General features: G+C 49.5%; 1 protein-coding gene across 1 annotated transcript; it reads right to left on the bottom strand.

The window, feature by feature from the left end:
* LOC119309797 lies at window positions 1–15272 on the bottom strand. The gene is made up of 9 exons (XM_037585715.1): window positions 15068–15272; window positions 14843–14860; window positions 5780–5849; window positions 5322–5400; window positions 4845–4873; window positions 4563–4656; window positions 4236–4325; window positions 3904–4090; window positions 1–356 (listed from the first exon to the last, which is right to left on the bottom strand). Exons 1-9 carry the CDS (start codon window positions 15270–15272, stop codon window positions 1–3), a joined length of 1128 nt encoding a protein of 375 aa, XP_037441612.1.
* Between the last annotated feature and the right edge of the window lie 1867 nt (window positions 15273–17139).

Consider the following 17139-nt stretch of genomic DNA (forward strand, 5'->3'; position numbering starts at 1 on the left):
TCAGGCCGACCCGGTTATTCTTTCAGAGTTACAAAGCAGGATCTGCAGCGGTCTCTGTGGAATCGTGTCCACCCTTTGCTTCTTGGCAACTACGGATGATGATGTTTCAGGCGGTGTCCCCACCGCGATGAATGCCACTCTCTTCCTCGTATCAGGCTTGACATCTCTGTGTGGAGTCGGCGCAGCAGCGGGCGTGCCAAGAAGAGAACCCGGAGTGTTTTGATCATCTGGTAGTTGCCTCCCGCTGTGAGAATCTCCAGCATCGCCGCAATGGGTGGCTTTATCTGGTTGGTCAGCCAGAGAAGCGTCATGTTGTTGCTTGGCTGGGGTGTTTGCTCCATCAAGGCTTTCCATCTCTGATATGTCACAAGTGCAGCATTAGAACTTACTAGGAAAAGTGCCCGTGCGTTGCAACGGGAGAAGAAAAAATAGCACATGCTCTAACCCAATAAATTAAATTAGTGACGTTTCAATAATTTATATACCACAAAAGGTGTAAAAAGGTGTAATGAAAAGTATAGTTTATAAGTCAGATATGAAACATATTTTTTGAGTTTTCTGTGTGTGTCCTAACCTGTGTACATATATTATATATTAGTACAACATTGCCTAATCCTTATCCAGCTATGAATGTTGTTTGTCTCCTTTTTAGTTTTATTAATAATGTTGTAAAGGCAAGAGCTCCTCCCTCCCGGCGTGTGGGACGAAACAGGTCACCGTTGCCGCACTTTCTCTAAAAAAATTGTAATAGGTGCTAGCACGCATAGCATCGAGCCAAGGTTTTGTGTTTTGTTTTGAAAAATTTACTGTCCTTGAATGAATCGGTGAATTTTGGATTATTTATTTTTTTTTTGGAAAATCTCGGACGAAAAGGACTGAGATTGTACATTTTTTAATTATGCATTTCAAAATTTCAAAATTCGAAATTTGTTTTTTAACGAAAAATGAGCAAAATATGAACTAAAAACGAATTGTACAATTTTTTTTAATCCTACAGCAATGGACTAAACCAGAATCTATCTGAACAACACCGATCCTTTGATTGATATACACCCACGAATAGCTCTGAACAATTCAATTTAGCAGACTATCCCAAACTTCAATCAGCAGGAATACCACAGTACTTACTACTCATCTTGGTGTGGTTAATACTCTCTCTGTTTTTATTTAGTCTGCATATTAGGTTTGATTGAAGTCAAACTTTGCAAAGTTTGACCAAGTTTATAAAAAATATATAAAAATTTGTCATAACAAATCTATATGATGTGAAAGTACATTCAATAATGAATCTAGTGGTATTGATTTTTTATTGTATATATTAATATTTTTGTTTATAAACTTAGTCAAAACTTACAAATCTTGATTTTGACCAAAGCTAATATGCGGACTAAATAAAACCGGAGAGAGTACTATATCAATCTCAGCAGGAATGCCTAGTACTTGCATCTACACCATATTCTGGTCCCGTTCCAGCCGGCCGGGATGAGCAGGTCCGCATCCAGCAGCTTCCGATACATTTTTGATTAAAAAAAGGCACGAGGCACCCAAAATCCCCACTCATCGCCACTGAGTGCCCCTTCCACAGTCCACTATCCACACATCGCCGTTTCTCTCATCCACTCAGGCAGCCTCACCACCCAAGCAGCCCTCCCTTCTCTTCTCCATCCACCTAACACCACCCAAGCGCTGCTCTCCTATCCTCATTCCTCAGCCGCGGTGGCTGCTGGCCAGCCACTTCCTGGCTGGCAGCGCCGGCGTGTTTGCTGCAACGGCTGGGGCGGTGGCCGCCTGCTCGTCGGCGCACGGGGGCCGGGGCGGAGTCCCGTGCCGTGGTGGTGGATCCCCTCCCGGTGGGTGGCTGTGGGAAATGGGGCCGGTGTGCAGTGGCTTGATTGCTCGCCAGATCTGGCGGCCGGCCAGCATGCGCGGGGGCTAGCTGTGGCGCCTGTGGCAGAGGCAGTCTTCTGGTGGGTGCTGCTCGTCTGCCGGTGGCCGTGGATGTGGCTGCGCCTATGCAACGTCACCTATGCCCAAATCCAATCCAATCCAGCCCCTTTTCTGCTGTGTTTATGCCCAAATCACTTGACAGGCGACACATGCAGCGCCGGCCTGCCGTGAGCAGCTCCGGTGAGCCACGTCTTCCTTCTTCAAGCAAGGCAAGTCTCCTCGTTCTGGCTCTGCTCGATCAATTATCACTGCACATCAGCGGCTTCATGCACGCAAATCTCTTTGGCACAAGCGGAGTAACATTTCTTTGTCAGGCACCGTATGTACCATGGCGCTCTCGCCGGTTAGCTCGAGACGGACACCCCATGGTGTGCACGCCCGGACTCTGCTCCGGCCGAGAACCTCTGCAGCCTCCGGGCTGCCTGCCTGGCGGAGACAGCGTCGAGCTGCAACTGCTCGTGCCGGCACTCCTTGCTACAGAAGGGTGTGTCCCCTCTGTACATGAAGACGTCGCTGTCGCACGCCAGCTGCTTGGCGCAGAGCGCGCAGGCATCCAGCGCCGGCATGCCGGGCTCGCCCACCGGCTCGTGGCGCGGAGGCCGGCGGCGACGACCTCGTTGCTCTTGGCGACGCCAAGCCATGCCTGGCTCCACTGCCGGAGCCTCTCCCCCGGTTCACCGTTGTGGTAGCGCCCGCACTCCAGGCCGAAGCCGCCCCGCCGCAGCGCCTCGGTCCGCCGCGCCCGACGCCTACAACGGCAGCCGCGCTCTACAACCCCGCCGCGATGCCTCGCCCCGTTCCTGGGCTCGGGCAGCGTGGACTCCCGCCACAACGCATCCCCTTGCCTTGGTTTCTGCGGCGTCAATGCCGGCGGCAAGCGGCGGGGCGTGACCGGCGGTAAAGTGGAGGCAAAAGCAATGGATAAGTGGTGGAGGAACGAAACGTTATCCCTTTAAGACAGGACTGCGGGTTATTTTCTCATAAACGGGAGGACTTTTTTGCAAAAAGGCCAGCGACGTACGACCAGAAGCCATCGCTGGTTTATTAGTAGGTAAAGATAAGAATCCTTTTCAAAGTATGACACGATAAACACATAAATAAACAAGCATTCATGTTCTACTAGATACTCCCTCCGTAAACTAATATAAGAGCGTTTAGATTACTAATTTAGTGATCTAAATGCTCTTAAATTAGTTTACAGAGGGAGTACAAAACAAACAACTGATGTTAAAAAAAAAAGTACAGCATTTTGTCAGCACATGCACTTCAATTTCCAGTTGGAGCACGCAACCCAAAATATGCATTAAAATTGCAATGGAAATAACAGCAAATAAGATCATAGTGGCAATTCACACAATCCCTGACATCATCCAGCTAGGCTAACTGACTAACTGTTGTTTTCGTTGTTAAAAACCATCAGTCGTATAGAGATATATGGCTACTATACCAAAATATCATGCTAAACAACAGTAGTCCACCATAAGTTACAAATCCCAAACGTATACTCTTGAGATTTTTGTCAAATGTCATCTAACATAAGAGACATGGAGATGGTATCAGAAAACATACTTCCATATAGTCAACTGAATGTGAATGCAATAGTGCAACCAAGGCCCTTCATCTCCATTCATACTCATTCCATATCACTTCCTACTACTTTCTACTCCCTCCGTTCCAAAATAGATGACTCAACTTTATATTAACTTTAGTATAAAATTGGGTCATCTATTTTGGAACGGAGAGAGTACTACATATATTTGTTATTAATACGTACTGTATTTTCAGTTTAGATTACTTAACAGAAAACTATTTTTCATTTGCATGCCTTTTAGATACAATTGCATGGGATTCTTTTAGTATCAGGAGGAACTCATGTATAAGTATTGCAGAAAATGCAACCATTATGAACTCCAAAGGTTCATATATCATGAATCAGAGAAGGTAAGGTGTTCCAACCTTCGCTAACAAGTCCAAGGGTCTCATACTGGATTGATGAATCCAGAGTGCATGACTTCAGATCCTCGTCTTGGGTTTTCTGACTGCTAGCTTTTGTCTTTTCATGCAAAACAAATTTGTCTTTCACCCATACACACTCCAGTATAGTACTTGGATCGTTGCTCGAGGGGTAGTACTCTCTGAAAGCCTGTGAAATGAAGAGGCAAAACCAAGGAGTTATGTGGAGAGGTAACTGCAAGGTCCAGCCACTGCACTTTTGTGTGATCTTATGCTTTACTTTTTTTTTTCCATGATCAAGGATTACAGAGTAATAGTGTGGAAGAAAAACATACCTGCACTTTATCAATACTGATCTTAACAGCCTGCTTTTTATCCGTGAGATCAGTAACCTTGTTGTATACTGATACAACATCAAGTAACATCTGTAAACACAATATCAGAGGGTCAGCATTGTAAGCAAAATTTCTGCACAAAGAGACAAAGAAGATAACTAGCACACATATGATTCCAAGTTGACATTTCTTAGAATCCTTAGTTATTACACATGACAGTTTGACACTTTGACTACCAAGTTAGTTGCTGCATATATATGGGCGGTTATCTACTGAATTTAATTGATACAATCATTCATAGCCATGCCTGTAGACTATGTGGCTCACCTGTTGAGTCAGGACCCTCACTCGTGCAAGCAAAGCAAGCACTGCAGTGCAAAGTTCTACGAAAAAAGATCTAGCAAGTAAAAAGCTGATCTGACTGTGGTATGTATTAAGGAACTTTGGTAGGTAGCAATCAACTCAGAATGAAAGTTCATATGAGATTTATTTCCTTTTTGGTACACAAAGAGTAAAACGATACATGCTTCACCTAAGGCAAGCCAAGTGTGGGTGTACACCTTGTTTTATTTGCTAAGAAAACAACAACAACAACAAAAAAAAGGATACACTGCTCCCTTCATAACAGGTTCAGCCATCTGCACAAAATACAGAAAGCATTAGTGTTCAAACCAAGTTAGCTATCTGCTATCTCCTGTCTCGAAGTTGATCACGAATGATCTGTAAACTACAACTATGTATCATGCAGTTACAAAATATAGAATTTCTAGGGTAATGAGCTTCATGTACCATATAAGGGTTTATGCTAAATTACATCGGAAATCTTGAAAACGTGCAGGGATAATCACAACCCTTTTCTGCTGTACCCTAGTTAGCTAAACAAAAGTAAAACAACCAGGCAATATAGGCAGACTTTCACAGATTCAAATTTCAATATTGTGTAACTCGTTACTTGAAAACAACCACAAGGAACAAAAGTTGTGCTCTATCAACGGTGACATTGCATTTATGGTTCCATCAAAATATTTGATTCAGCTGCAATAGGATATTTTGCAAAATGCAATAAGTGTCAACAGACAACAAAACACACCTGGACAGCAAACGGGCAATCCCCAAAAGCCTCTTATAGTGGCTATGGTTTGCACCAGGCTTCCTCTTACCCTGCCTATAAAAGAAAACATTAAGCAATAACCTGAATAGCAGACTACTGATATAACTATAGCATCACTGTACCAAGAATAAAAGCAAATGAAATAATCTGAACTGCCAAGAAATTAAGCACTGCCCATACAAGTGGAAACTTCTAGCTAAGCTTGCAGTCGTTAGTGAATACATTTTTCTTTGTTATCTCCAAGGACCACAAATATCATCACAAGACCACACCATGTCCCCAACATGAAAGATTTGTGCAAGGAAATTAGTTGTGCGATGGTGTACCATACACATTATTTTATTTTATTTTTGCGATTGGCATACACATAATAAATGACAAAGATTGTTTTACAGGGGAGTGCAACAGCACGAGGATGCGAAACCTGACGAACCTGTTCGGAACAAGAATAGTGTTGGCTGGCTTACGACAGGTAATGACTGGGAACACCGCGTTCATGGTCCCTCCTCACCTACGTGCTCAACCCAAACACGTACAAATTGTTAGATGTGTATAGTATTTCTTGCACTTCTTCATACACATGTATATGTACTGGCCCTTGGCCCTCCTGTGAATGTAGTTGCCCATTCCTAACATGGTATCAGATGCTTAGGTTCCTCTTCCTCTCCCGCACGCTCGCAGCTCCATGCCTCGCTCCACCGTCGCCGGCCTCCCTCTACCTTGTCGCTGGCGCCGACCACCTCCTCCCTCGCCCCCGTCTCTCTCCCTCCCCGCCGCCACGCCGTCTCGCCCCGGTCTGCGCTGCCCCGAGCTCGGCCGCAGCCTACCGTCGCTGCCCGCGCCAGCCCGAGCGCGGCCGCGGTCTGCTTTCGCCGCTTCGCGCCGCCCTGCACCTTCCCGTGCTCGGCCGCGGCCGGCAGCCACCTCCCCGCGCCTCCCCGCGCCCAGCTGCCACCTCCCCGCACCTTCCCGCGCCCGGCCACAACCTCCCCGCGCCCGGCCGCCCCTGGCCGCCTGCCACAGCCGGTGCTGCCCAGGGCCGGCCCCTCCCACGCTCGCCCTTCCCCCCGCTTCCTCCATCGGGGCTGGATCGGGCCATCGCGAGCCTGATCCCGATCTGGATCGGGGTCCCCTGTAGCAGTTGACCAAAAAAAAAACTCCTCATGTCTTCTTCGGGCTATGTCGCCGTTCCTCGGTACTCGGTGATCTTCGATGGCACCAACTATGCCGAGTTTGCGGGGTTCATGCGTATCCATATGCGCGGTCTCCTTCTGTGGGGTGTTCTCTCTGGCGAGGTCCCCTGTCCGCCTTGCCCTGTTGCTCCTGTGGCTCCTACCCCGCCAGCACCACCGGTTCTTGCTGCTGATGCTTCTCAGGTTGATCGCGATGCCGCCAAGGCTCTCGATGATACTGCAGTTGATGTCTATGATCAGCAGATGTCAGCTTATTCGGATGCCCTTTCTGCCTATCGTGATGATCTGTCTGCTTACACTCAGTCATGCAATGATGATGCTCGTGCTGCTGCTATTCTTACTGCGAGTGTCCTTCCTCAGTTCGCCTCAGAGTTCATGGGACTTGGCACAGTTGCAGCGATGTGGTCTTATCTCTGTCAGCGCTATCAGCCCTCTGGTGATGCTCTCTACCTATCAGTGGTGCGTCAGGAGCATGCACTCCAGCAAGGTGATTCCTCTATTGATGAGTTCTATTCACAGTGCTCTGCCATCTGGCGTCAGCTTGACTCTCTTCGGACCATCGTTTGTGGAACTTGCCGTTGCTGTCAGACTACACGGTCCGATTTGGAGTTTCAGCGGGTTCACGAGTTCTTATCTCGTCTTCACTCTGAGTTCGAGCCTCGCCGTGCTCACCTGCTTGCTCGGGGTCGTGTTCCTATCTCGGAGGTACTTGATGAGCTTCGTGCTGAAGAGACCCGCCTTCGCTCTACCGGGTTACTTGTGGTTCCATCAGTGTTGGCCGCCCGAGCTCCTATGCCACCTGCTCGCCTCACAGCTCCACCGCTCCTGCCTACTCCTTCAGGGGGGTGGGTCGTCCTTCTGCCGAGAGGGGCCGGTCGCGCCGTGACACCTTCTGTGGCTATTGCTCTCGGCCAGGTCACCCAGAGTCTGATTGCCGTGAGAAGAAGCGAGACCAGAGGCGCTCCTCTTCCAGTGGGACTCCTGGATCCTCCTCGACCCCGTCACTCACTAACCAGGACATTATGAGGCTCAAGCGTCTCTTAGCTTCCTCAGGCTCTTCGTCGACCGGTTCCGCTGCTGCTGTGGCTGCAGCCACTGCTCCACCACCACAGGCATCTACACAGTCAGGTACATCTTCGTGGGTTCTGGATTCTGGAGCCTCTTTTCATATGTCTTCTGATTCTTCCGTGCTGTCTTCTCTCCGACCGCTTGATTCGCCTGTTAATGTTCTTAGCGCTGATGGCACACCTCTTCCTGTTGCTAGCCGTGGTCTTCTTTCCACTCCATCTTTTTCTGTTCCTAGTGTTTCGCATATTCCTCGCCTCACCATGAACCTTTTTTCCGCTGCCCAACTTACTGATTCTGGTTGTCGTGTCATTCTTGATACCGACTCTTGCTCCATTCAGGATCGTCGCACCAAGGCTTTGGTTGGTGCTGGCCCCCGGTGCCGTGAGTCCGAGGGCCTTTGGGAGGTTGACTGGCTTTGTGTTCCTTCCTCTGCCACCACTTCAGCCGGCTCCCATGCTCTTGCTGCCTCTTCGTCTGCGTCCTTCCAGCAGTCACATCATCGCCTTGGTCACATATGTGGCTCTCGCTTGTCTTCTTTAGTCCGTCAGGGCCTCTTAGGGTCAGTATCTGGAGATGTTTCTTTACATTGTAATGGCTGCAGACTTGGCAAACAGAACCAGTTACCTTATCCTACCAGTGAGTCGGTGTCTCAGCGTCCTTTTGACTTAGTTCATTCTGATGTATGGGGTCCTGCTCCCTTTGATTCGAAAGGTGGTCACCGCTACTATATCTTGTTTATTGATGATTTCTCTTGCTACACTTGGCTCTACTTCATGAAATCTCGTAGCGAGGTTCTCTCTATATACAAACGTTTTGCTGCCATGGTCCACACCCAGTTTTCCATGCCAATTCGCACTTTTCATGCTGACTCCGCTGGTGAGTTTATCTCCCAGCTGGTGCGTGGTTTTCTTGCGGAACAGGGTACTCTTGCCCAGTTCTCATGTCCTGGTGCACATGCTCAGAATGGCGTTGCCGAACGTAAGCATCGTCATCTACTTGAGACGGCTCGTGCTCTGATGATTGCCGCTTCTCTCTCACCCCACTTTTGGGCTGAGGTTGTTTCTGCATCCACCTATCTCATCAACATACATCCATCGACTGCTCTGCAGGGTGGTATTCCTATGGAGTGTCTCACTGGTCGCTCTCCTGACTACTCCGCTCTTCGTATGTTTGGATGTGTGTGCTATGTCCTTCTTGCCCCGCGAGAACGCACCAAACTGACCGCTCAGTCGGTTGAGTGTGTTTTTCTTGGCTACAGTGATGAGCATAAGGGCTATCGCTGCTGGGATCCTGTTGGTCGTCCTTTGCGCATCTCGCGTGATGTGACCTTTGACGAGTCTCACTCTTACTACCCACGTCCTTCTACCTCGAGCTTCTCTATGGATGATCTTTCCTTTCTTCTTCTCCCTGATACACCCTACTATGTGCCTCCTCATGTCTTTCCTCCTCCGCCTGCACCTCTCCTTCCTTCTCCTTCACCACCGACACCATCTTCCCCATCCTCCTCCTCCAACTCTCCACCATCATCTCCAGTCCGTCGCCCTCTCTCACCATTTCCTCTTCACTATACTCGTCGCCCTCATTCTGAGGATGTTTCCCCTGATGTGCCTTCCACCTCTGGTGCACCTCCTTTCACGCCTCCCCCGGTTCATAACCTCCGTGCTCGGCCTCGCCCCCCGCCTGATCGCTACTCTCCTGATCGGTACGGTCTCTCTGTTATTGCTGAGCCCACTTCCTATCGGGCTGCCATGACTCAGCCTGAATGGCAGCTTGCGATGGCCGAAGAGCTTGCTGCCCTTGAGCGCTCTGGCACATGGGATCTGGTTTCCCTTCCTTCTGGTGTCCGTCCCATCACCTGCAAGTGGGTCTACAAGATTAAGACTCACTCTGATGGTTCTCTTGAGCGCTACAAAGAGCGGCTTGTGGCCCGTGGTTTTCAGCAAGAGCAGGGACACGATTATGATGAGACATTCGCTCATGTGGCCCACATGATCATTGTTCACACTCTTCTTGCTGTTGCTTCTGTTCGTCATTGGTCTATCTCTCAACTTGATGTTTAGAACGCTTTTCTTAATGGCGAGTTGCGTGAGGAGGTTTATATGCAGCCACCACCGGGGTACTATGCTCCTGATGGTATGGTCTGTCGACTTCGCCGCTCCCTCTATGGTCTTAAACAGGCCCCTCGCGCCTGGTTTGAGCGCTTCGCCTCTGTGGTGACTGCCGCTGGTTTCTTGCCCAGTGATCATGATCCCGCATTGTTTGTTCACACGTCTCCTTATGGTCGGACTCTGCTCCTTCTCTATGTTGATGACATGATCATCACTGGTGATGACTCTGACTACATAGCCTTTGTTAAGGCTCGCCTTCGCGACCAGTTCCTCATGACTGATCTTGGTCCACTTCGCTATTTTCTTGGGATTGAGATCTCCTCGACCTCTGATGGCTTCTACATCTCCCAAGAAAAATATATTCAGGATCTTCTTGCTCGCGCTGCTCTCGGTGATGAGCGGACAGTTGTGACTCCTATGGAGCTCAACGTTCAGCTTCGTGCCTCCGATGGTGACCCTCTCCCTAACCCCACTCGCTATCGTCACCTTGTTGGTAGTCTTGTATATCTTGCTGTTACGCGTCCTGATATCTCCTATCCTGTTCATATCCCGAGTCAGTTCGTTGCAGCACCCACCTCTGTCCACTATAGTCATCTCCTTCGTGTTCTACGTTATTTCCGTGGCACACTCTCTCAGCGCCTTTTCTTTCCCCGCTCCAGCTCTCTTGATCTCCAGGCCTACTCTGATGCTACATGGCCTAGTGATCCCTTTGATCAACGCTCGCTGTCTGCTTATTGTGTTTTTCTTGGTGGCTCTCTTATTGCCTGGAAGACCAAGAAACAAACTGCAGTTTCTCACTTGAGTACAGAGGCTGAGTTGCGAGCCATGGCTATGCTGACAGCTGAGGTGATCTGGTTACGGTGGTTACTTTAGGACTTTGGTGTGTTTGCTACTACCTCGACTCCCTTATTGTCAGACAGTACTGGTGCTATCAGTATTGCACGTGACCCGGTGAAGCATGAGCTCACCAAGCACATCGGTGTGGATGCCCACTTTGTGCGTGCTGTTGTGCAGGATCAGACTCTCGCTCTTCACTATGTGCCCTCTGAGTTACAGTTGGCAGACTTCTTCACGAAGGCACAGACTCGAGCACAACATAGTTTTCTTCTCTCCAAACTCAGTGTTGTTGATCCACCATGAGTTTGAGGGGGGGTGTTAGATGTGTATAGTATTTCTTGCACTTCTTCATACACATGTATATGTACTAGCCCTTGGCCCTCCTGTGAATGTAGTTGCCCATTCCTAACACAAATCACACTCATCAGTGCAGATGTCACACCCTAGCTAGTTCATGCATTAGAGTGTTGCATCATGTTTATTCTTTCATCAGAAACCTAAAATGGGGATGACAGAACCCCCAGCCCCTCTGAAACCAACTAGGGTTTACTAAAAACTTTTTCAATGAACCTGAAATGCCCTTCTAAAATGCCCATCATTTTTGTCTTGGTTCAGAACCTCTGCCAGAAGTGATGCACATTTTCCTAGGCCATCTCAGGGTTTTTGAATTAAATCATAAATATTTGAATTTGGGCATTTAAAATTATATAAAATAATTAAATGCTCGAATATCTCCAAACTAAAATGTTTCATGTTGGAAATAATCCAACTATGGACCAGGAGTAGTTTGGTGATTTTAGGAGTTGCCTAGGTATTTTTATTAATTCAACAAAGTTGCAGAAGTATTAAAAAAACAGAAAACAGAAAAAAAATAGAAAAACTTACCTGGCGCTAGCACCCGGCCCACCTGCCGGCCCAGCCCAGCGCCGCTCCAGCGAGCTGCTTGCCGGCCAGGCAGGCAGGCAGGTGCCCGACGGCGACCGCAGCGTGCGCCACGCACCTGCTCGCCGCCTCGCCGCTCCCCTCGCCCGGTGACGTCGTGGATCGCTCCCCCTCTCTTCCCCGAACCCCCCAGACACCCCCTCTCCTCTCCAGCTCCTCCCCCTCGCGCCCCCAGCCATGGCCGACGCTACCGCCGCCGTGCCTACGTCGTAGCCGCGCTCCCCGCCGCCCGTGCGTCCTCTCGTCGTGTCCAGGAGCTCCGCCGCTGTCCACTTCATAGAGCAAGCCGAGCCCCGAGCGCTCGCAACGCCCGAGTCCACCGCAACGACCTCGCCCGAACCGCCGTCGCCGGAGATCCCCTTCAACACCGTCGCCGCCTCAGCTCGTCCCCGACCCCGCCGGTGGCCTCTACGAGTGCGTTGTGAGCCTAGCTACCCCTCCTACCCTCCCTCTCTCGTTCCCGAGCCGTGTAGCGACCTCCCGGAGCTCAACCGCACCCACCACCGTGGAGCTCGTCGCCGACGTGCTCCCGGTCATCTTCCGGCCACTCCACGGTGTCCATCATGCTCACCGCGTCACGTAGCACCTAACTAGCTACTCCCCGCACCTCACTGACCCCTCTTGCGTCAAGTTCGACTTCGGCCGAACTCCGGTGGCCGCCAAAGTCGTCGCCGGCGCCAACTCCGGCCACCCCGACCCCAACGGACTCCACCAAGAGCTGCGGTTCGTCCTCAGCTCCTCTCCGGTGGCCTCCGCGGCTCTTTGGTTGCCGGAACGGCAAAAACCACTTCCGCCGCCGCGTCGGGCTCGCCGGCGGCTAAACGCCGGTGCAGCCGACCCGGATTTGACCACGGGTGGGCCCTGGTTGACTCCCCTGAGTCAGTGATAGGTGGGGCCCAGCCCTGTTAACTATTAGGATTAGTTTAAATTAATTTTAGTTTAATTAATCACACTGACACGCGGGACCCACTGTCAGGTTTGACCCGGACCGTGTCCCATTGACCTGCTGATGTCACACTGACGTCAGGCTGACGCAGTAATTGATTTTTTGGATTTAATCTAATATAGGAAATTCCAGAATATAGTTTAAATTTCAAAAATTCATAACTTTTAATCTGTAACTCCAAATCAGACAAATTATATATGAAAAATGATCAGAAAAATCCAATCTATCCATCTGTACTATTTTCATGCATGATTAAACAAGTTAACTTGATGTTTAATGCAGAACAAGGTAAAACACTTTAAAGGGCCATGTATGAGTTTGAAATTTGAATCTTTGGTTCAAATTGGTTCAAACCCTTCTGGTCTTAGTTGCATTAGCCCAACACACTCATATTGCCATGTTTCATGCATGCATCATATTGTTGCACATTGTTTGGTGATGGTTGTATCGGTGTTCTTTGCGGCAGGTTCTGCCTCCGAGGAGTACCGTGATTACCCTAACGAAGAACCGTATCAGTGCATCGAACCATCAGGCAAGCATCCAACCATTTGATCATATCGATACAATCCCATGTTCTCGCTCGTGCTCTCTTTTACTGCATTAAGACAACGCGTTTCAAACTGCTGTGTGTTACGGTAGTTGAACCCACTTCCTCTGCATGACCTGTCATTGCCACAGTAACTAGATGAAACCCACTAGCATGTGTAGGAGTTGTTTGAGCCATATGTATGTGTTGTTCCTACCTTGCTATGCCTGCTATGCTTAGAGTCGTGTCAGGTCTGGTTCATCTGGGTGATGGGCTAGAGTGAAATGATTATGTCGGTAATGAGAGTGGTGTGGTGAACACGATTTGGTAAAGGTATCGATGAGAGGCCATGTAGGAGTACATGGTGGGTTGTTTCATTGAAGCCGACCTTAAGCACTGAGATCTGTATGTGTGATTTAAGATACAGCTACTACCATGCATTGGGCCCTAAAATATGACCCCGCTCGACTTCTTATCCACCCTAGTTCTCTGTCCAGGAGTTGCAAGTAGTTTCTGGTGTTTGTAGCCTACTGGAGGCCGTGGACAGCGCTGACCGTAGGGGTGGGCTGTGATGCGGTAGGTACGTGGCACGGTGTACCGAATACCCGTTAGGTATCTCGGGAACCCTGTTCACATCGTTTGGGGCTGTGAGCGAAACCTCGGCTGGGTCTCCTCATGGATGGAACCCGAATAGGCGATAAACCTGGACTAGAGACTTAGGTGTTTAGGTAGGTCGTGGTCTACACCCACGTCGGCTTTCGCTTGAAGTCTGCCGAGCACATGTCGTGTGCAGACGCTAAGTGGTGGAAACATGTATGAAGAAGTACACCCCTGCAGGGTTATTATGATCTATTCGAATAGCCGCGTCCGCGGTAAAGGACTACTTGGTTGCCTATACAGTTCATAGACAAGTAAATGGAAACTACTAAAAGCCTCAAGATAAGTGTGAGTGCCGAGGATGGCTCTTCCGTAGGAAGACGGAGGTGGATCCTCGGTAGTGTATTGAAGTGGTGAGTAGTGGACTCGTGTGCGCAAAACCATTTCAAGTTGGAGTCTCGTAGGATAGTCTAGCCAAGAGTCAAAGCTGGCTTGCTGCAACAACTCCACCAACCCTTCTTGATAATGTGCATGTATGTAGGATCTGATGTAAGTCTTGCTGAGTACCTTTGTACTCATGTTGCTATAATTTACATTTTTACAGAAGACGCTGCAACCCCTTCTGATGGGTTCTTCGTAGACGTTGACATCAATGAGTAGGCTAAGGCCCAGGTGGTGATCCTGAGCTTGTGAAGGACCACTTAGTATAGCTAGGCTTTCCAAGCCTCTTTTATTTCACTAGTTGTCTGTACTCAGACAAGTTACTTCCGCTGCTGGTTTGTATGACTGTAAGACTTGAATGCTGGGTCGTGTGACCCGTACCTATGTGTATGTTATGTATGGCTCTCTGAGCCTTAAATAAAGTACTTGTGTCTTAGAGTCATGTTGTGATGCCTTGTTGTATTTGCACATATCGAGCATATTGTGTGTATGATTGAAATGCTTGGTATGTGTGGGATCTGACTATCTAGTTGTTTATCTTTAGTAGCCTCTCTTACCGGGAAATGTCTCCTAGTGTCTCCACTGAGCCATGGTAGCTTGCTACTGCTCCGGAACACTTAGGCTGGCTGGCATGTGTCCTTCTTCGTTCCTGTGTCTGTCCCTTCGGGGAAATGTCACGCATTGAGTACCGGAGGCCTGTTAGCCCGCTACAGCCCGGTTTACCGGAGTCCTGCTAGCCCAGTGCTACAGCCCGGACCCACTTGCTGATGACCGACACGTTCGTTGCTGGGTCATGGATGCCTGTCCCTGTAAGTCTGTGCCACTTTGGGTTTACGACTAGCCATGTCAGCCCGGGCTCCTTATCATATGGATGCTAGCGACACTATCATATACGTGTGCCAAAAGGCGCAAACGGTCCCGGGCAAAGGTAAGACGACACCCGTGGGAATACCGTGCGTGAGGCCGCAAAGTGATATGAGGTGTTACATGCTAGACCTATGTGGCATCGAGTCGGGGTCCTGACAGCAGAGTCACTCGCCCGGAAAAAAATGGGGGAAGGGGCGAGCAGGTAGTAGTGGTAGGCGTACCTTGAGGAGGTACTGGAAGTAGGCGGCATGGTGCTGGTTCCGATGCTTGTAGACCAGGCGCTCGAGCACTCCAGCCTCCGCCTGCAGGTGGCGCAGCGCCGCCCGCAGCCGATGCTCCTCCCCCTCCTCTGCCGAACCCTCCGGACGCTGCGCCATGGCTGCCGCCCGAACAGCTGCCATGTAGAATTTAAACTCAATGCTCAACTATCCAAAAAAGTACATAAAACATGACAAATACTAGAAATAATAGTGCATGAAGTGGTAGCAAAATCTATAACTTATGTTGACAAATCAATAACAAAAATACACTGCTCGTGCTCGAGAGGTAATTAGAAATTACCCAGCGGCAACGGAGGCGAGCAGTCGGCATCGAGCGTCGGCGCCTGGCCGGTGGAAGCAGGGCTGCAATCCTGGTACCAGGCGGCACGATGATAGGAGCCCGGCGGATGGGGCCAAAAATGACCGGCGCGAAGGCGGGCTGCCGAGGGGCAGGTCACAGTTGAGCGAAGTGGCGGGGCAGACCAGGCAGGACGGCGTGATGAGGGCCGGGAGGGGGGCCACAGGGCTCCGGGGAAGGACGGCGGCCGGCGGAGGACAGGACTGCGAACAGGCGGTGTGAGCTACTCGCCGGAATCACTCACGTTCGCCATGGATTGGTATGAATCGAGCTAGTAATTTGAAATCGGTAGAGGATAACCACCTAGCCTCCCGCACCTCTATCCGTTACAAGCCACCGGCCTCAGCCGTCCAATTCCTAGACAACCCCCTTCGAAAGAGAGAGACGTCTATTTAACGTTACACCCGATCATCTGGCCTAGTTCGGGCCTGCAAGCCACTGGGGAAGGTTCTTGGGCCGCGAAGACTTGGGCCGTAGCGTGGGCTCTGCATCTGGCTCTCTGTTGCCAGCAACGCCTTGATCTGCTACAGCGCCCTCCTGCGTGTCTTCAGTGTCGACGCTTGCAGGGTTGCTGACATCCCCCCTCCATTGAGAAACGGCTTGACCCCAAGCTGGAGCACGGGGGAATTGTTGATTAAGTGATTCCAGGTCCTCCCACGTCGCAGCTTCAGGAGTAGAATCGCTCCACAGGATCAACCCTTGCACAACGGTGCGCTTGCCCTTCTATCACACACGCCTCTGAAGAACACTGATAGGAATCTGCAAATGAGAGTTAACAGAGGGTAACAAGCTGGATATAGGACAGGTTGGTGCCACCACTTTCTTCAACTGCGAGACATGAAAAACTAGGTGTATTCTGCTGCCCTCCAGAAATTCCAGCTTGTAAGCCACTTCTCCAATTCTGCCCACTATTTTGTAAGGACCATAGTATTTGTAAGCTAACTTATGATTTGCGCGATGCACCACGGAAGATTGGACATAAGGCTGCAACTTAAGGAAAACCATCTCACCCACATCAAAAGTCCTTTCAGTCCTGTGTTTATCTGCCATTTGTTTCATTCTCTGTTGAGCTCGTAGCAAGTGTTGTCGAACAGATTCAACCACAACTTGTCGATCTTGCAACCATTGTTGAATGTCCAAAGGAGGAATTGTGTCTGATGGAGAAATACCAAAATACCTGGGAGGTTGCCCATACAAAACTTCAAATGGTGATTTCCCCACAGCAGAATGCCAATTGGTGTTGTACCAAAACTCACAGAGCGACAGCCACTTGCTCCATTTAGTAGGATGAGAACTGATGAAACTCCGCAAATAGCACTCCACCTGTTGATTAACCCGTTCAGTCTGCCCATCTGTAGCTGGATGATAAGCCGAGCTCATATTCAAATGAGTGCCAGTTCTGTTAATAAGAGTCTGCCAGAAATTGCTGGTAAAAACAGGATCCCTGTCAGAGACAATGAGCTCAGGCATGCCATGTAATTTATAAACATTATCCAGGAAAACCTCCGCAACTTTTTGAGCAGTGAATGGATGTCGCAGGGGCATGAAATGTCCATATTTGGTGAATTTGTCAATAACCAATATAATGCAATCAAACTGGCAGGAAACTGGCAATCCAGTGATGAAATCCCTAGTAACAGTTTCCCAGGC

The sequence above is a fragment of the Triticum dicoccoides genome, chromosome 5B, assembly GCF_002162155.2.
Source record: "Triticum dicoccoides isolate Atlit2015 ecotype Zavitan chromosome 5B, WEW_v2.0, whole genome shotgun sequence".
Taxonomy (NCBI): Eukaryota; Viridiplantae; Streptophyta; class Magnoliopsida; order Poales; family Poaceae; genus Triticum; species Triticum dicoccoides.